Below are 19404 nucleotides of genomic sequence, written 5' to 3' on the forward strand. Positions count from 1 at the left end.
CCTGAGAGTGACCTGTCCCAGTGCAGCCTGTGGGGAACAAAGAGCCCCAGGTCTCCTCGAGCAATCAGGATGCTTCTTCTTGCGTTCCGGCGCACGGGCAGAGGCGCAGATAACACGTTTCGGGCACTGGTGCCTGGTGTTTCGGACGAGTAATTCTCCTCAGCGGTGCCTTCGCCGCTCAGAGCCCGTGAGGGGGCGGTCGGGCCCTGACCCCGCCGGCGGGGCCGGGCGGCTAAGCTGAGGCGCTCCCCGCCCCCGGGAGGCTCCAGCGCCCCGCCCCGGGGCCGCCCCCGGCCCGCCCTCCGTCCCGGGGCCCGCGCGTCCCTTCCGCCCTGTCCCGCCTGCCCGCCGCCTCCGCCGGGCCCGTCATGCTGCCCCCGGCCCTGCTCCGCCGGGCCCTCCCCGCCGCCGCCCGCCTGGCCCGGGCCCGGGCCGGCCCTCAGGTAGCGGCGGGGGAGCCGCCGGGGGAGTGGGGGGAGGGTGGGCGTGGGGCCCGCGGAGTCCCCGGGGAGGGGTGGGTGTGTGTGTGTGTGTGGGTGTGTGGGTGTGTGTGGGTGGGGGTGGGTGTGTGAGTGTGTGTGTGGGGGTGTGTGTGTGTGTGTGGGTGTGTGTGTTGGGTGTGTGTATGTGTGGGGGTGTGTGTTGGGGGTGTGTGTGTGGGGGGGGGGGGGTGTGGGTGTGGGTGTGGGTGTGGGTGTGTGTGTGGGTGGGTGTGTGGGTGTGGGTGTGTGGGTGTGGGTGGGTGTGTGTGTGGGTGTGGGTGTGTGGGTGTGGGTGTGGGTGTGGGTGTGTGTGTGGGTGGGTGTGTGAGTGTGTGTGTGGGGGTGTGTGTGTGGGTGTGGGTGTGGGTGTGGGTGTGGGTGTGGGTGTGGGTGGGTGTGGGTGTGGGTGGGTGGATGTGGGTGTGTGGGTGTGGGTGTGGGTGTGTGTGTGGGTGGGTGTGTGAGTGTGTGTGTGGGGGTGTGTGTGTGGGTGTGAGGGTGTGGGTGTGTGTGTGGGTGGGTGTGTGTGTGGGTGTGGGTGTGGGTGTGGGTGTGGGTGTGGGTGTGGGTGGGTGTGGGTGTGGGTGGGTGGATGTGGGTGTGTGGGTGTGGGTGTGTGTGGGTGTGGGGGTGTGGGTGTGGGGGTGTGGGGGTGTGGGTGTGTGTGTGGGTGTGTGTGTGGGTGGGTGTGTGTGTGGGTGTGGGGGTGTGGGTGTGTGTGTGGGTGTGGGGGTGTGGGTGTGGGTGTGGGTGTGTGGGGGTGTGGGTGTGGGTGTGGGTGTGTGGGTGGGTGTGGGTGTGTGGGGGGGTGTGGGGGGGTGTGGGGGGGTGTGTGTGGGGGGGGGGTGTGTGTGTGGGTGGGTGTGGGTGTGGGTGTGGGTGGGTGTGGGTGTGGGTGTGTGGGTGGGTGTGGGTGTGGGGGGGTGTGTGGGTGTGGGTGTGTGTGTGGGTGTGGGTGTGGGTGGGTGTGGGTGTGGGGGTGTGGGTGTGTGTGGGTGTGGGTGTGTGTGTGGGTGTGGGTGTGGGTGGGTGTGGGGGTGGGGGTGTGTGGGTGTGGGTGTGGGTGTGTGTGTGGGTGTGGGTGTGTGTGTGGGTGTGGGTGTGGGTGTGGGTGGGTGTGGGTGTGTGTGTGGGTGTGTGTATGGGGGTGTGGGTGTGGGTGTGTGTTGTGGTGTTGTGGTCCGGGGGGGGGGGGCGGGTCTCGAGCTGTCAGTGTCGCGACATGCACTCGGGCCGGCTGTGGCGCGTCGTTTGGGCGGGAGAATCGGAGTCGTTTTAAGTTGGGGGAAAAAAAAAAAGACCTCCGAGATAGTCGAGTCCACAACCTGTGACCGAACACGATCGTTCGTGTCAGCCAGACCGCAGCAGTCAGTGCCACGTCCAGTCTTTCCTTAAACACCTCCAGGGACGGTGACTCCAGCACCTCCCTGGGCGGCCCATTCCAGTGTCTAATCACCCTTTCTGTGAGGAACTTCTTCCTGATGTCCAACCTAAACCTCCCCTGGCACAGCTTAAGACCGTGCCCTCTTGTCCTGCCGCTGGTTGCCTGGGAGAAGAGGCCGACCCCCACCTGTCTGCAGCCTCCTCTCAGGTGGTTGTAGAGAGCGATAAGGTCACCCCTGAGCTGCCTCTTCTCCAGGCTGAACCCCCCCAGCTCCCTCAGCTGCTTCTCACAGGACCTGTGCCTCAGACCCTTCACAGCTTCATTGCCCTTCTCTGGACAGAACTGGTCCTGCAGCACCCCAGCACCTACTTGAGCGGCAGAAAGCATCAGGGCTTCTCTTCTCCTGCAGAAATCCGGCGTGGGATGGGTCACTGCTGCAGGCTCACTGCTCGGTCGGGATCCCGTGGGGGCTTATAATGCCTCCAAGGAGTTGTGACACATGGGAACCAATACTAGATGTGTCATGCTGCAGAGGGCCATTGGGGAACAAGAACCTTTGGTCTTGGCCATCGGTATTCAACTACCTGAAAGGAGAGCGTAGCCAGGTGAGGGTAGGGCTCTTCTCCCAGGTAACAACTAACAGGATGTGAGGAAGTGGCAAGAGGTTGTGCCAGGGAATGTTTAGATTGGAAATTAGGAAAAATTTTTCTTCACTGTAAGGGTTTGTAAAGCATTGGAAGAGGCTATCCAGGGAATTGTTTCCACCATCCCTGGAAGTGTTCAAAAAACAGGTGGGTATGGCACTTCAGGATATGGTTTAGTGGTGGACATGGCGCTCTTGGGTTAATGGTAGATAAAAGGATCCTAGAGGTCATTTCCAACCTATAGGGTTCTGTTCTGTGGCTTGAGCTGTATGGTATGCATGCCTGCAGATGCTTGTGAAATAAGACATGTCCAAAATCCGTCCTGCAGCCACCTCTGTGCAAATATGGGATAAGGCCAGAGATGTGTTTTGGCCTTCTTTTTTCAAGTTTTATTTCTAAGGTGAGTGGAAAGTTCCAGGTTATTGAGACAGTTGCAAAAGTACACTTAGTCTGGGGCCTTCAAAGTGTTTTATGTTACATGAATAGAAGAACTGTTCTTGACCAGCCCTTGGGAAGCAGCCAGTAAGAGGCTAGGATGCAGACTTAAGAAAGCTTGTGTTGGAAGGAATCACTCTTTCCCCAAGTGTTTGTGTCTTTTTCTTTCTTTTGCCAACAATATGTAATTTGCTAATACTGATATAAGATTGTAATTAGAAAACAAAGTGCAGTGGTGTGAGCTGGTTAGGTAAGGGCAACAAAGGCAGATGTTGATGTTGCTCCTGCTTTGGTGGCATCTTGGCAGCCTTGCTTTTGAATAATGTGTTTAGTCAAATATCTTTTTATTGCTTTGACTCTTTGCTGCTGACTTCCTGAGGAAGGGATTGAGAAGAGGAAAATGCTGCTTTGTTATAAGCTAATAATTAAACAATTAAGTGCAACAAATAAGAGGCACATCACAGTCTGTTGCACTGCTGAAAGGAGTGGCAGCAAATAATGCACGTGGGAACTATTTCCAAAGCAAAATGTCGCAAGAAACTTTTTGGAATTGGACATCATGAAGTAAGTACCCCTCTCCCAGCTTGCAGTAAAAAAATCCTTCTATAGCATCTCACTAATTAAAAAAAAATTAGAAGACAACTTTCTGGCTTGATAATTAGTTTTACTTATTTTTCTGACTGTTTTCTTTCAGGCACTCCTTGCTACAGGGCCCAGACAAGATACCAGCATTTTCTATGAAATTCGCACATATGATATTAAGCCATCGAAGATGAAGGAGTTTTTGGAAATGGTCAACAAGTACATTCACTTTCGCACAGCTCACTCAGAGCTGGTGGGATTCTGGTACACGGAGCTGGGAGCGATGAATAAGGTGTTCCACATTTGGAAGTACGGTATGACCAGCAGCTCTTTGCACTGCTCTGCTCTCTGTGTGTTCCCTGTCTCATCGGCAAGAAGGTGCTGGCTTTTATTTGTTGCTCTTACTGTAACAGGTGCCCCCCAAAAATCACTCCTGTACTGATTAGTGAAAAGAACAACTTCAGAGCCTGTCAGGACAACTTTGACATGCTGGGATGAGAGAGTCAGAAATGTTCTAAAGCAGCAGTCTCTGCTCAAAACAGTTATAATAGAGGAAGAATGGTAGAGTGTTTCGTTCATGGTAAATATTTTTAACTTGTGGCCAGCTCCACAAATGCCTTCAGCATTTCAGAATGAATGGAGATAAAGGAAATATGCACATATATGCACTCTATGTGTGTTCATATGTGTGTATAATTGTTCACAAATTTTCGCTCGGTGTAATTGTTCTCAAATTTTAGCTTCCTTAAAACAGTGAGCACTCAGTTTGCATGCTTAAACTCCTTCTGCAATTGGCCTATGCTGAGATAGGAAGACAACCAGTTCTGACTTCTCAAGCACACAGTGTTTTCTTGCAGCTTTAGCCTTGGTAACAATAGGTTTTTTGCAGTATAATCAACTTTTTTATGTTGTTGGAGTTGGTGCTGACATGAAAGGTGCAGGTGAGCCAAGAAAAACTACACTTACACCAGAAACTAGGTGCACTGGCCATGCTTTTTGTGGAGACCAAAGGAAGATGGTACTTGGATAATGGAGAGGTGGGAAGGCACACCAGTATCATTTCCTTGGATACCAGCTGTAGTCCAGGGTATATCTGCATATTGAGACAGTGTGCTCATCAAAGTCCAGCATGTTCACAGTACCTGTAAAGGATTACCTCTTTTGTTTTGGAAGGATGAGTCATAGAATCACAGACTCATAGAATAGTTTGGATTAGAGAGGACCTTAAAGATCATATAGTTCCAACCTCCCTGCCATCGCCAGGGACACCTTTCTCTCAGTCATGTTGCTCAGGACCCCAACCTGGCCTTGAACACTTCCAGGGATGGGGCATCCACAGCTTCTCTGGGCAACCTGTTCCAGTGTCTCGCCACTCTCAGAGTGAAGAATTTCTTCATTATATCTAATCTAAATTTTGCCCAATCCCTGGAGGTGTTCAAGGCCAGATTGGATGGAGGTCTGAGCAACCTGGTCTGATGAAAGGTGTCCCTACCCATGACAGGGGAGTTGGAACTAGATGATCTTTAAGGTCCCTTCCAACCCAAACCATTCTATGATTCTAAATCTACTCTCTTTCAGTTTAAAGCCATTTCCTCTTGTCCTGTCACTCCATACCCTTGTAAAAAGTTCCTCTCCAGCTGTCTTGTATGCTCCCTTCAGGTACTGGAAAGCTGCTCTAAGGTGCCTCTGGAGCCTTCTCTTTTCCAGGCTGAACAACTCTCTCAGCCTGTCTTCATAGGATAGATGTTTCAGCACTTGGATCATTTTTCTGGCCTCCTCCTCTGGAGTTGCTCCAACAGGTCCATATCCCTCTTATGCTGGGGGCAGAATCACCTCCCTCGACCTGCTGGCCACGCTGCTTTTCCTGGAGCCCGGGATGTGATTGGCTTCCTGGGCTGCAAGTGCACATTCACATCGAACTTCTCATCCACTGGCACCCCCAAGTCCTTCTCCTCAGGGTTGCTCTCAATCCTGGCCTGATCCTGTAACTGGGATTGCTTAAACCCACATGTGTGACCTTGCACTTTGCCTTGTTGAACTTCATGAGGTTTTCACAGGCCCAGCTCTCAAGCCTGTCCAGTTCCCTGTGTGGCATCCTTTCCCTCCAACATGTTGACTGCACCACACAGCTTGGTGTTATCAGCAAACTTGCCGAGGGTGCACTCGATTCCTGTGTCCATGGAAGATGTTAAACAGCACTGAGCTGTTTAAGCACTGAGCCCTGAGGGGCACCACTTGGACATTGAGCTGTTGATTGCAGGTCTTTGAGTGCGACCATCCAGCCAGTTCCTTATCCACTGAGTGGTCTGTCCATTAGATCCGTGCCTCTACAGTTTAGAGAGTGGGATGTTGTATGGGACGGTGTAAAATGCTCTGCACAAGTCCAGGTAGATGGTGTCAAGTCACTCTTCCCTCATCCACCAATGCTGTAACCCTATGACAGAAGGCCAAACACCAAGTTTGTCAGGCATGATTTGCCCTTAGTGAAACCATGCTGGCTGTCACCAGTCACCTCCTTGTTTTCCATGTCCCTTAGCGTAGTTTCTAGAAGGGTCTGCTCCATGACCTTCCCAGGCACAGAGGTGAGTGACACTGACCAGGCTGTAGTTTGGCAGGTCTTCCTTATGTCCTTTTTTAAAAATGGACTGCCATAACTTCTCAAACATGATGGATAGTGGCTTAGCCACTTCTGCTGCCGGTTCCCTCAGAACCCACGGATATATCTTATTGAGTCCCATGGGCTTGTGTACCTTCAGGTTCCTTAAATGGTCTCAGACCTGATCTGTTCCTACAGTGGGTGGTTTTTTGTTCTCCCAGTCCCTGCCTTTGCCTTCTGTGACCTGGGTGGTCTGGCTGGAGCACTTGCCACTGCAGACCAAGGCAAAAAAAGGTCACTGAGGACCTCAGTTCTTTGTCATGACCAGGCAGCCGTGTCTCCCCTTTCTTCCAAAGAGGGCATGCATCTGTCAACAGGAATATTTTGAGTTCACCTGCATCTATGATGAATAAATTGTCCTGCTTCTCAGAACTTTTTAGCCTTGGCTATTGTTATTATCTCTTAACTAAAAAAAAATAATAATCTGTGAGAAACTTTTGAAGTACAAAACAAAGGAAAAACCTGTACTTTTTATTTGTTTCGTAACAGTGTTTTACCTGTCTAAGTTACAACATCCTTTCTCCTTGATTCATCAAGCCCCTGCTTATACCCTTTTAGTAGTTAAAAGTAATTAGTATATTTACCTCTTAGTCCCAAAATACTGATATTTCTTAAGGTTCTTCCTTCCCCTTTTCAGCTGCTGGATTTTTCTTGCATAATATTGGAAGCTGCCTGCATAAATATATTGTTTTAAGATGCTACTGCAGACTAACCAGTTGAAAATCAGACACTCTTAATTAAGTAGTTTTGGTTTTAATTAAGAAAAAAAGAAGAAAAGGTTTAGCTTTTGGGGATTTAACAACTTTTTACGTAGCTGAACACACAAACATTCCTTCTACACTTTTAATGTCACTTTATATAAGCAAAAAACCCATACTTTTAATAATTTTTTTTCTTGGTAGGCTATTATTTATCTTGAATTTTTTTTTCCACTTCGCTTCCTTATCCACTGTGCTTTCTCTGAATCTACTTATCCTTGGTAACTGTTGCCACATCCAGTAGTGCCTGTGGATGCCATATGTAAATGTCCTTTAACTGTAAAATTGGTTAGCAGATTTTAATTGTGTTGTAAACTTTCTTGGCTTGAAACCATTTTAGTCTGAGATGTAAAGCAGAATTTAAAGGTGGTTTTTTTCAGAATTTAAAGGAAACTTGCCACATCTGCTTCAAGCTAATATTCTGTTTAAAAATACCAGTTTTGAAATTAGATAAGTGCAGCTTGCCTTCTTGTAATTATACATTTTGATTGAGTCTAATGTGACATTAAATGCATTTTTTTCTAGGGTTTTCTTTTGCTTTCTTACAGATAATTTTGCCCACAGAACAGCAGTCCGGCAAGCACTAGCCAATGACAAAGACTGGCAGGGAAAACTTATGTCTGCAATCCTCCCCTTGCTGGAGAAGCAGCACAATGAGGTCGCTTATCTGGTACCTTGGTGTCAACTTGGAAAGCCTCCAAAAGAGGGGGGTGAGCTTATCTTTTCTTCTGGTGTTTAAAGTTACCGATAGTAACAAAAAATGGTTTAACATTTAAACCAGCTGTTGCCTGGTTTTATAACCCCTTATGTAACAAAGACATGTACGTGCACCCATGTGAAAAAGGTGACATAACACAGGCAAGGGACAGAGTTTTTAAGAAGGATTTTACACTAACTTACATCAAGGACTGACTAGAGCCTTGCTCGTTAAGGTTGTTGATGGTCAGGGTTGTGAATTGCTAAATGGATGAGCAAAATGGAAGTGCCATGGTGGTGGTCAGAGCAGTCATCCCAGACTTCCTTTGTCTATCCATCAGTGAGAGGGGATTTCCTGGAGATACTGGGAATAATGATTGCTCTCTTTCACAGAGATTCTTCTCTTTTATCAATTTGCTTTGTTACTGATTGTTTTGATTCTTTTGCATAACAGTTTAAAAAAAATTCCCTACCTTTTAAAGATACATGCAAGTCAACCATACTTTGTTACAGTCATAGGTTAGGTGTCAAAGTCCTGTCCTTATGTATTCTAACTCTCTCTGTAGCAAAAGCTATTCCCTAGTTTACGAACATTTGTAGAATTTGTTGCATAAAGTGGCATGGAACAGGCCTTTCTTCAGCCCTCAGCATGTGCATACATACAGTAATCTTCATTCTTTATTTCCCCAGGATTCTGAATTTTATGCTGTTATAGTTGAATTTGAAAGCAGTCCAGTTTTCTCCTAAATCTGGAGAGATGACTTTTCAGACGCTTTGTTCCTGTTGTAGTCCATCTCCAGCCCATTGCTGGAGAATGAGACCAGACATATAGCAAGTGTCTGGCTTTCTATTACAGTGTCAGCAATTGTGATCTGAAGTAACTACCTGAACGGAAAGAAGACAGGTATGAGCACTTGTGATTTCTGCAAAGTAGTCTGAATCTCCCAAAATTTCCAGGCAACACTGAAAATTTGCACCGGGTGCTGGCATGAATGGGCAGTCTCCTGCTGACCCCAAATGGCAGGGAAATGCAGTACTCATTTCACAATAAATACATCATGGCCATAACACACTGTTCCAGAACTGACATATTAATTTGTATTTCCTTCCCTGTGGTGGTGTTTGCCTTCTCTTCTAGGGGTATATGAATGGGTTACTTTCCAGATGAAGCCTGGTGGGCCAGCATTGTGGGGTGAAGCATTTCGAGCTGCAATCAATGCTCACATCAACACAGGCTATACCAAGCTGATTGGTGTTTTCCATACAGAATATGGATTACTTAACAGAGGTACTACTCAATTTCTGATACAGACTTTGGCAGGGGAAGGGGCAGAGGATGAGGGGCAAGCCCTGGTCTTGCATCAGGATTGGCCAGCTTGCTGAAAACGTTGGTGTAGATCAGTAAAGTCCTGTAAACAGTCCTTGAACCCAGCTTTGTTTGTTGGGTTAATAGGCTTAAGCTCGTTGCCACAGTCTTAAAAGTCTCTCAGATCTGATGTTAAAGTCAAACTGTGTAAAAGCTCAGTAAAGGATCATCCCACCACTGACTTGCCTGGAGAATTCTTTCTGCTAACTGCAAGGCTTTTAACAGATGAAGGCAGATTGCTAGGACTTACAGTGCATGCTGTATTGCAGCATAACAGTATTCAGCTGACTTTATTTGTACTTTCTCAGTCCATGTGTTGTGGTGGAATGAGAGCCCAGATAACCGGGCGGCGGGAAGACACAGAGCCCATGAAGATGCCAGAGTCGTAGCAGCTGGTAAGAGATGATGCATCCAGAGAACTCACTCATGTTACCTGCATGCATGCTGAGAAAAATATTACTTCTCATTGGAAGTTATGTCTTAATTAAACATGCATTTAATTTCAGTGCGTGACAGCGTCAGGTTCTTGGAGTCCCAGCAAAACGCACTCCTGATTCCTCTGCAGTGCTCACCGCTGAAATAACCTTCTTCTAAAGGGTGTAACTGATGGCAAGAGACAAGATGGAAGTGCTGTCAGCAAGTGACATGGATCCCCCTACCCAGTGAACTGAGCTGTTCTTCAGTTGACCAAAAATGGATGCAAAATGCTGATCAGTAGCAGTGTAAATCAGCATGCTGCTATCAGTTGTTAAAAAGAAGTTTATGATGTTGTTCCTACCTCTCCAGGAAAGAGAACTTGAGCTGTATCACACATGACATGAACCACACTTCACCAGTCTTTAATTTTAACCCCTAAGTTCTTAATACTTTTTCAAATAGCTAGATCCCTTATCAAACCTACTAAGTTAAGTGTTCTTTTCCAACACTGTAGTCAGGGGTGGTATCACTTTGCTAACATATTTTGGTGCCTCTTATAATTATCACATCGTGGTTATTCCATACTGGTTTAAGAAGGAATGCTCCCACATATACCTTACCCAGTTAAGTTTTAATCAGACATCTCATTGGGATACTCTATTAATTCTGAGCAAAGTAAAACATCAACGTGGCTGGACTTGGATGCTACAGTGGAGCTGGTCAGGTGGTGTGGAGCACCCTCTTCTGCAATTTATAGGTACTGACTATAAACTGCAGAGCACTTGGGAGTCCGTTCCAGACGTTCATCACAGACCTGCAACGAGCAATTGATTTAATATCTCTACTAAAGGTACCTTTGTGCAGCTCGCCTAATGATTATTGCTTGCTTAAAGTGCATTAAGATCTCACAGAAAGCACTATAAAACAGCCATAGGCAATTATGCTTATGTCCAAAGTACAACTTACATCTCTGTAATGAAAATTCAGAGACAGGTACTTGAGTTGGGATTTAAACATCCAGAGAAATTTGTTATGCTCTGCAGCTGGATTTGACAAATAAACCAAACACTGTTTTCATGACTTGCTAGAGACCTCTTTATTTACTAAGTTTAGAAGCTTAAATGTACCTTTCAAATTTTGTACCACCTTGCTTGCCTGAATAGTATGTACTCCATGCTAAGTTGTAGAGATACTGGAATGTTATGCATCAAAATTCACAACAAAACAAAACCTGTGCTCCACAAAAGAACAAATGTAAAAATGACACTTGTGAAGACCAGTGGTGCTAAAACAGCTTTATTTTTTACTTAATACAAGGCAGAGTGCCTTTTAATACTTCACATAACAGATATTAGCAAATACAAATATATATACTTTTTTTGTTGTTTTTAATGAAAATGTCCACTTAAGGATTTAACTTAGAAATTTCAGTTGTGAAATCTCTCTAGATTTTTGCAAAGTTAACAGATATTCCAGTGCAAAAATAGATCCCATTACAGATAGCATAAAGTGCTTGGAACGAAGGGCCAACTACAATTCAGGAGGGAAAGATAAGCACAAAGTGGTGGTTTAACCAAGGGGAAAATCCAACAACTCCTTACTGAAATACAAATGTACTACAAAGAGGGATGCAACATGTCAATAGTACTGCAGTTTAAAATAAGTTAACACCTCAGTGCAGTTTCATTATCAAGAGTGGTTCATATACTGCGTGTGTCTCTAGAGTGATTTTTCCCCAACACATACTTGAACGAGTAAATTAGTGGCTGTCTGAACTTACTCCATGACAAATCTTCATGCCAGTGTTGCATTATGCTGTCTGTTCAGTACAAACAAGGCAGATCAGAGCTGTGAAATAGTTTGGTTAATATCCACTGTAACGTTTTAGCACAGATAGCAGACCCTTTAAGCATGACAATCACAGGGCAACAGGAATCAAGAATCTTTTTGTTTGGCTAAGGAAAGAGGATGACGTAAGTGTTGTTTCCTGATAAATTAATAATTTAAATGAGCAGCTACCAAGAGCAAACCACAGCCCTTTCAGGACCAAATCCAAATCCTCCTAGAACTCGTTCTAGTTCTACATGCACTAGTTTGGTGCAGTGCAAAACTTTAAGCCCTTCACTTCAGCGACTTGATGCTGATTCATAACAGTGGTTTTTAGCAGTGGTAAGCATCCAGTACATGCTACTTGTTTCAATGATACTGCAACATACTTGCAGCCTGTTATGGAGCAATGGCTGTAACTCAGCTGTTTTCGCACCTGGAAGTCTGATGTGTTCATCACCCTGTACTCATCCCCATAGAGTGATGCTATAAAGGTAATAACAAAGTATGTTTAAAGTGAGGTATACCGATCCCCTTTACACTCCTTTCTCAATCCCCTTTAGCTATGTATTATACAGATTAAAAAAAAAAAGGTATGGAAAAGGCACTTCTGCAGAGCCTGGAGTAAGCTCTAACTTCACCTCAAGACAGAACATGGAGAGACTGGGAACTTGGTTTAACTGTGTTTTAAAAATGCTGAGTTGGTCAGTGTTACCAAGTGTACTTGGAAATAGGTCATCAACCTTCTTCAGGCTCATGCCAGCCTCTTCATTGTTTGCTGGGCTGTTAGGAACATTCACAGAAGAAAATGGTCCATGATTGATTCATGGAGTAGCATCAAGAAGTAGTGCAGAAACTGTGTGGGTGTTTAAGGCAGAGACATGACAAAGGAATAGCCCAGGAACTGCACTTAGGTTCAAACCTCGTTACTGAACCCATTTCTGAAAGTAAAGCAAGACAAAGGGGCCCTGAAAGCATACTTTCCCATGACTGTTGTACAATGTGAACAAGAATTTGTTGTTCTCACTATATCATTTCCCCTCTAATATTATTCTGGCCTTGTAAAACTTGAAAAATTGATTGATGAACTGCAGTGCTACTATTTCAAACTATCTTGTTCTCCAAGGGGATTTTTACTGAAGCAGTTGTCACATGTATAACGTATCCCAAGGAGGAGACTCCAAGTTAACAATCTTCAAACAGCCACAGTAAGAGACAGATTTAAGGCAAATCTTCAAACTAGGCTCGAAAATCATTCTATAGATCCCTCTCCTGAAACACTTTGGCAACATATTAAAAATAGCATCCTGCAGTCCTCTGAAGAATTCTTAGGGTTCTCCTTCAAGAGGAACAAGGACTGGTTTGATGAAAACAATCAAGAGATCCAGGAATTGTTGAGGAAGAAGAGAACTGCTCACAAAGCACACCTTGCACTGCCATCCTGTCACGTAAGAAAAGCTGCCTTTCGTCTCGCATGCAGCAAGCTCCAGCAGAAACTCCGTGACATCCAGAACAAGTGGTGGACCAATCTAGCAGAAAAAACTCAATTATGCACAGATATGGGTGATCACAGAGGATTCTATGAGGCCTTGAAAACAGCATATGGGCCTACATACCAGGTCCAAAGCCCTCTACTCAGCACAGATGGTCAAACGCTTCTGACAGATAAAACCTCCATTCTGAATCTTTGGTCTGAACACTTCCAGACTCTTTTCAGTACTAGCCATGTAGTCCAAGACTCAGCAATTCAGTCCATCACACAACAACTGGTGAAGAATGAATTGGATATTGCCCCTACTATGGGAGAAACCCTCAAGGCCATACAGCAGGTGAAAACTGGCAAGGCAGCTGGGATTGATGGAATTCCACCTGAAGTCTGGAAACATGGGGGCCTTGCACTCCATGCTAAATGTCATGAGTTTGCAGTATGCTGTTGAGAACTAGGCCAACTACCATCAGACCTTTGTGATGCAGTCATCATCACTTTGTATAAGAAGAAAGGAATGAAATCAGACTGCTCAAATTACCGTGGTATTACTCTGCTCTCCATTGCTGGCAAAATCCTGGCAAGAGTACTCTTGAACAGACTAATACCCACTATTGCAGAAGGAATTCTACCTGAAAGCCAATGTGGTTTCAGAGCCAACAGGAGCACCACAGACATGGTGTTTGTTCTCAGACAACTGCAAGAGAAGTGTAGGGAACAGAACAAAGGTCTCTATGGAACCTTTGCTGACCTCACCAAGGCTTTTGATACTGTGAGCAGAAAAGGTCTGTGGCAGATTTTGGAACGTTTAGGTTGTCCCCCTAAATTCCTTAAAGTGATCATCTCACTCCATGAGGATCAGCACGGCCAAGTCAGATATGGCAATGCACTTTCTGAGCCCTTTCTAATAAAAAACGGTGTGAAACAAGGCTGTGTTCTCGCACCAACCCTATTCACAATCTTTTTCAGCAGGATGCTCCAAAGGGCCATGGCAGACCTCGAGGATCAGGACGGTATCTACATTCCATACAGTACTGATGGAGGCCTTTTCAACCTAAGGCAACTGAAGGCCCACACCAAGACCTTAAACCATCTTGTCCGGGAGCTGCTTTATGCTGATGCCACCACCCTTGTTGCTTACACAGAAGCAGCTCTGCAGCCTTTAACATCCTGCTTTGCAGAGGCTGCCGAGCTTTTTGGGCTGGAAGTCAGCTTAAAGAAGACAGAAGTTTTCTATCAACCTGCACCTCAGGAAGTCTTCCATCATCCCCATCATGAATGCAGCTATCCACCAAATAGATAGAAAGAGAGCATAGCATTGGGGCATAATGTGAAGGAATAGTGTGGCTACAGAGATCAGCTGACAGTGTTTTCAATCCCTAATTATGCTACCTACATATTTAAAGTCATAAATAATACTGTTTAAAAACAAAATTAAAAAATCTGTCAGCGGGGTGGGGGCCATGGGGGGCTGAGGGCAGCGGTCCCTGCGGTTTACAAACTATTTCCTGTACTTTGTCTCAGGGAGAGGAGAGAAACTTCCACATTGTCTACTCCGCTTCTGGGAATAATTATTTCTGGGAATTTTTTTAATAATAAAACTGGTGATTATTATTAAAAGAAAAAAAAAGGGGGGGGGGATGGGGGAGCTCTTGGGACAGTGCAGCGAAGCGGGATAGGTGAGGAGGAGGCAGAGCAGGTGCTAATTCCGCTGGGTACAGAGCGTACGGCCCCCACACTTCAGGGCTACTGGGGTAAAGTGCAGGCACTGTGAGCTCATAGGGCTCCCGGGCGATGAACTGAGGTACGGTGGTGGGGAAAGGGGTGCTGGGATTTGGGGTGCCCACCAGCTTGCTCTTGCCATCTTGGTGTTGGCCTTGGCGAACTCCAGCCGCAGTGTCCGGGGGATCTCAGGGTCGAAGCAGATGCTGTTCAGAGCGTTCTTCACCGCCTCTGCCTCGGAGCGGCTGTTGAAGCTGACGAAGCCCACGGGCTGCCTGGAGGTGAGTTTGATGAGAGACCCCTCGTACCCCTTAAAGGGCCTGAAGAGCAGGTAAAGTGTGCCGAGCTGTGCCCCCTGGAGCCGCCGTGCCCCATATCGGTGCCGTTCGAGGAGCGCGGTGGGGCGGTGCCCTGCGGGACGCCCTGGGGCCGCTGGTACCAGGCGCTGGAGGAGGTTTTCATCGAGGTGTGTGCCAAGGAGGAGGTTTTCATCAAGGTGTGCGCCAAGGACGAGCGCTGCAGCCTGGGCAGCCGTGACATCACGCTGGCCACACAAGGGCGGGAGCTGCTGCAGAGTAAACTTTCTGACTCTACAGTAACTGATGAAGGAACATGGACATTAGAAGACAGGCAGCTGATACGAATTGTTCTAACGAAGACAAATAGAGATGCTGGAAACTGTTGGACATCTCTGTTAGAAAATGAATACGCTGCTGATCCTTGGGTACAGGACCAGATGCAGAGGAAGCTTACACTGGAGCGATTCCAAAGAGAGAACCCTGGATTTGACTTCAGTGGGGCAGAAATTTCTGGAAACTACAGCAAAGGAGGACCAGGACTTTTCTAGTCTTGAAAAATAAACTTTTTATCTGTGTTCTTTCAGAGGAATTACATGTTACAGTTAAGGACTGGAATCACGTAACTGGTGAAGACTTCAGTGATCTCTTCAATGGATTGTTGTCAAAAGTAATTACTTCAGTGAAGAGAAAGGTCTCTTCCAGCAGAATGAAGATAAAATGTTACCAGCTGATTTATAAGCTGCAATTACCTTATAATACTAAGGGACAAATTATAGACAAAGGTGTACATAAAAAACTAACATCTTCGAGCAGTATGTTTGGCTTGGGTATTTTTTTCTTATTAGAAACACCATAGTAAACTGGTCAGTTATAAATCTACCACTTGTCTTTCTACATCTTATTCTTGCTTATCTACATCTGAGGAGGAACAGCCCCAGGCACCAGCACAGCCTGGGGCTGATCTGCTGGAGAACAGCTCTGCAAAGAAGGCCCTGGGGGTTCTGGTGGACAAGCTGTCCCTAAGCCAGCACTGTGTCCTGGGGGACAAGAAGGGCAATTGGATCCTGGGGTGCATTGGGAAGAGCATTACCAGCAGGTCAGGGGGTGATCCTGCCCCTCTGCTCAGCCCTAGTGAGGCACATCTGCACTGCTGTGTCCAGGTCTGGGCTCCTCAGGACAAGAGAAAGCTCCTGGAGCAGGTGCAGCAGAGGCTGTGGAGATGATAAAGGGACTGGAGCATCTCCTTATGAGGAAAGGCTGAGGGAGCTGGGGCTGTTCAGCCTTGAGAAGAGACACTGAGAGGGGACCTCATCCATGTCTGTCAGAGGATGGACCAGGCTCTGCTTGGGGGTGCCCAGCAATGGGACAAGAGAACAGGCAGGAACTTGTGAGAGGTTAAAGAGCAGATACTACAAATCTGAGTGACAGCTCATGACTTAGAATTTGCTCTTGGCATTAGCAGCTTGTACAACTACTGAGTTCGCTGCTGTGGTCCAAACCCTAGGTCTGCTTCTCACCCACTTCCTCCCACTAGATATTCATGCAGCTGCTGCAGTACCTCAAAGGAACAGTAAAGTACTTAACTACACAAACACCTAGTCAGAGTGTGTTATTGATTGTGATGCTGGTGGGACAATCATAAGCATTTGGAGGGTACACAGTTCTGCATATCACAACTTGCTGATGAAGATACATGGTTATCATGGCCCATCTCTTGCCATCCCACCTCCACAGTACTGCTTTGTGGCCTCAGATTTGTCACTACTGATCTATACCAGTCTAGAAAAAGCAGCTGGTCAGGTAAGTTTTCTCAATCTAAGGCTACAACACTGGTGGTGACTTTTCTTGCCACTGACTGTTCTGGTACATTCATTGCCAGCAATGGATGTAGCACCAGCAAATTCCCACTCCTGACATGAACGTTCTAAAAACTGAAACATGCATGTCTAAAATACCTGTAAGTAACCACTGGCCCTGACTCCTCAGTGAATTATTTTAGCAACCCTAAGAAAAACATACTGTGCAGAACAAGATACAGTATGGTTTAAAGCCCACAGCATCTAGTGGGTGCTTTACCACAGCTTCAGAGTTATACTGTAAGGAGCTAAATTCAAGTCTTTCACTTGAAAACAGTACAAGACGACTCCATGAGGCACTGCCCCTGTAAAGGAATTGTTTTCATTGCATTGAATTGCATTGCATTGAATGGTTATCAGTAGAGTGTCCAGTTTCTTTTCCTCTAGCTTCTTCTTTGGGAGTATCCTATCCCAGGGAAAGGAAGTTTGCATTCTGCTCATCATTTCTTTGATGAAATTGGCTCACACACAACTTTCTTTTACCTTCTCATCTTGCAGGAAGGAATTAAGGATTGCAATGTCTACCACAGTCTGGTTTTTGTGTAATGACAGGTCCTTGCTATGGTCGTCGTCGCTTTGGTCCTTAGCAAAATTGACAAATACCTACAGGGAAAAAAAGAGCATGTCACACACCTGGATTTTCATTAATTTGGGGCATTTTAAACACTGGGCATCCTGAAATAGTCTTGGGATTCAGTACTCTACTTTGTTGAAATGCCCTTAAAAGAAAGGTCCAGTAAATTAGTGGATTTATTCCTACCTCTGCACAAAGAAGCTTTTGGCATCCAGGCTACTAAAAACTTACTTGGTCAAGTGTTGTCTGAGAAACGGAGTAGTCTTCTATGTGGAGTCTCTTTTTGTTCTGGGAGAGAATACTGAATATTTTGGCCAGGGAGGATGGTGAAGAAGGAAGCTGGTACTGCAGCATATTCCGATGCTTTTCCTTCAGGACACTTCCAGGGAAGGCATGCCCAAAGAACTCCTCAACAGGCTTCAGGTCTGGGTTTGCCCCTGCAATTCTCACCACTATGGTGTAACCATCTCCAAACCTGCAAACAAGAACACCAGCACAAGGCTTAAGTGCTTCGGAAATACAAGCGCAGCTTAAAATCCATCAGCATTTCCCACGGTCAGAATAGCAACGGGAACGCTGCACGAGGAATTAAGCCTGACTGTATCTCCCTAAAAATGCAGGCAACTCTGTGGTGTAAGTGAAAAGAAAACAGGTACCTGTTCTTTAGGTGCTGGACGCTGCCCAGACACCTGAACCGCCCGTTGACCATTATCGCCATTCGAGTGCACAGGGCTTCACATTCTTCCATGCTGCAGGCAAGAGTAACCTCATTAGCACTGCAAACAGCAGTGAAGGGCAGAGCAGCCAAGCTGAGCTTGGCATCCAGCCCTGGCAGGTGCAAAAGCCAGGGTACGACACAAGTGGGCCGCCACGTACCTGTGAGATGTGAGCACCACTGATCTCCCCTCCTTGATCACACTCAGAGCGCAGTTCCACAAGAAACGACGTGCTTTGGGATCCATCCCTGTCGTTGGCTCATCCTGCAATATGTGTACAAAACACCAGATTACACTGCTACATTGCACTGACAAATACCTCATCTGTGAAATGACCTGTCCATTCTGATTAAGCATACGGGAAACACTGAAAAATAAGCAAGTTTGACTCATTTTCTAAAATGAGAAAATAACTTATGCTCCAGATTTTAAATTAGCAAACACATCCTTTTCAGAACTGAGAAGTACTGCTTATTATGCAATTACAGCACGTTGAAATAGCCAGTTCTAAGACAAGTTGAAGCCAATTAGCTTGTTTAAATACAGCACAAGTCTACTTTCTCATGCACTCTGAACTTCAGTTAATTCTAGTGTCTGTCCTCAGTTTTAATCTAGGGAATGGTAAAATATTTATTTCCAATTTTCAGTCGATTATTGAAAACAATCAGATTTGTTCACGTCTAGCAAGAAGGCTGTAGATTTTTGTAGGCATAGAAATCTTGAAGCTGCTGATGGTTTGGCATCATGTTTGAGACCCCCACTTCACAGTGATTTTCCAGAAACAGAAGCCCGGAGGCTCTTTATAGCTTGCACCTACATAGGGAATATTTATTTCCATGTGCTATTTGCTCATGTTTAAGTGACTAATGATGTAGTTAAACATTAGTTGGACATGAAATAGCTAGTCTTCGTTTGAGGACGGTTTTTCTATTCTGCAAGAAAACTGCTAATGAGCAAAGGTTGCAGACTCACCAGGAACACCACAGGTGGCCCTCCAATGAGGGCAATGGCCGTGGAGAGCTTGCGCCTGTTCCCCCCGCTGTAATTCCCAGCGTATTTCTCTCCATATTTCACAAGGCCCAGTTTCCGAATTGCCCACTCGCCAACCTACGACAGACAGCACATCACCATCTCGAATCAAGCACAGCAACATCCACAAAAGGAGATTTTCCTTACGAGCTTTGGCTTTGAAAGCAGTTTTTAGAAGGGCCATTCATCCGAGGACATGATGTGCACGGATATGGCTTTTGAAGCACCCTGTTCACCTCTAGAGCAGGATATGTGCAATCCTGTTCCTGGGAGGCCTGAAAAGTTAAATGGCTGCAGCTGATCAGCCAGTGAGCATGAGTTTAACACCAGCTGAGCCACATTAACCACCGGTCTAGTGCTCTTAGCAGCACCAGCTTCAGAGAGCTTTCCTGCTCCTGTGGGCTTACAGCAGGGATATGGTCACTACTGACACACAGCAAATCCCACCGTGGTGCATCTTAGCCCTTCAGACAGA

At 46.2% G+C, this 19404-nt stretch overlaps 3 protein-coding genes across 6 annotated transcripts in view; 2 read left to right on the plus strand and 1 right to left on the minus strand.

Annotated features, from left to right (window-relative positions):
* Positions 1-294: 294 nt before the first annotated feature.
* Positions 295-10500, plus strand: NIPSNAP3A (nipsnap homolog 3A). 2 transcript variants are annotated; one of them, XM_064642326.1, is made up of 6 exons: positions 295-443; positions 3640-3841; positions 7490-7651; positions 8776-8925; positions 9312-9398; positions 9510-10500. In XM_064642326.1, the coding sequence occupies exons 1-6, from the start codon at positions 369-371 to the stop codon at positions 9584-9586; spliced, it is 753 nt and encodes a 250-aa protein (XP_064498396.1). In that variant the 5' UTR covers positions 295-368; the 3' UTR covers positions 9587-10500. The 2 variants fall into 2 exon arrangements, with proteins under 2 accessions (XP_064498396.1, XP_064498397.1); XM_064642327.1 differs by lacking the exon at positions 295-443 and adding an exon at positions 3339-3509.
* A 200-nt stretch (positions 10501-10700) lies between these two features.
* Positions 10701-19404, minus strand: part of ABCA1 (ATP binding cassette subfamily A member 1) — a 95802-nt gene continuing 87098 nt past the window's right edge. For all 3 annotated transcript variants that reach the window (XM_064642314.1, XM_064642312.1, XM_064642313.1), the window contains exons 46-50: positions 18873-19007; positions 18061-18164; positions 17841-17933; positions 17416-17659; positions 10701-17213 (exon numbers count right to left, since the gene is read on the minus strand). In XM_064642314.1, coding sequence (XP_064498384.1) covers positions 17073-17213; positions 17416-17659; positions 17841-17933; positions 18061-18164; positions 18873-19007 — 717 coding nt within the window. In that variant the 3' untranslated portion in view covers positions 10701-17072. The remainder of the gene's footprint in view (positions 17214-17415; positions 17660-17840; positions 17934-18060; positions 18165-18872; positions 19008-19404) is intronic.
* On the plus strand, positions 13722-15566 carry LOC135407813 (nudC domain-containing protein 2-like). The gene is given in 4 exon segments (XM_064643177.1): positions 13722-13746; positions 14584-14921; positions 14952-15290; positions 15292-15566. Coding segments are annotated over 4 exon segments (726 nt in total). The 3' UTR covers positions 15316-15566.

Source organism: Pseudopipra pipra, chromosome Z (genome assembly GCF_036250125.1).
Source record: "Pseudopipra pipra isolate bDixPip1 chromosome Z, bDixPip1.hap1, whole genome shotgun sequence".
Lineage (NCBI taxonomy): Eukaryota > Metazoa > Chordata > Aves > Passeriformes > Pipridae > Pseudopipra > Pseudopipra pipra.

Excerpts from the sequence above, each read along its gene's own strand:
- NIPSNAP3A (XM_064642326.1), top strand. The coding sequence starts at position 369 with ATGCTGCCCCCGGCCCTGCTCCGCCGGGCCCTCCCCGCCGCCGCCCGC. Across the intron at positions 444-3,639 it reads GGGCCCGGGCCGGCCCTCAG|GCACTCCTTGCTACAGGGCC; the intron begins GTAGCGGCGGGG and ends GTTTTCTTTCAG. Across the intron at positions 8,926-9,311 it reads ATATGGATTACTTAACAGAG|TCCATGTGTTGTGGTGGAAT; the intron begins GTACTACTCAAT and ends GTACTTTCTCAG.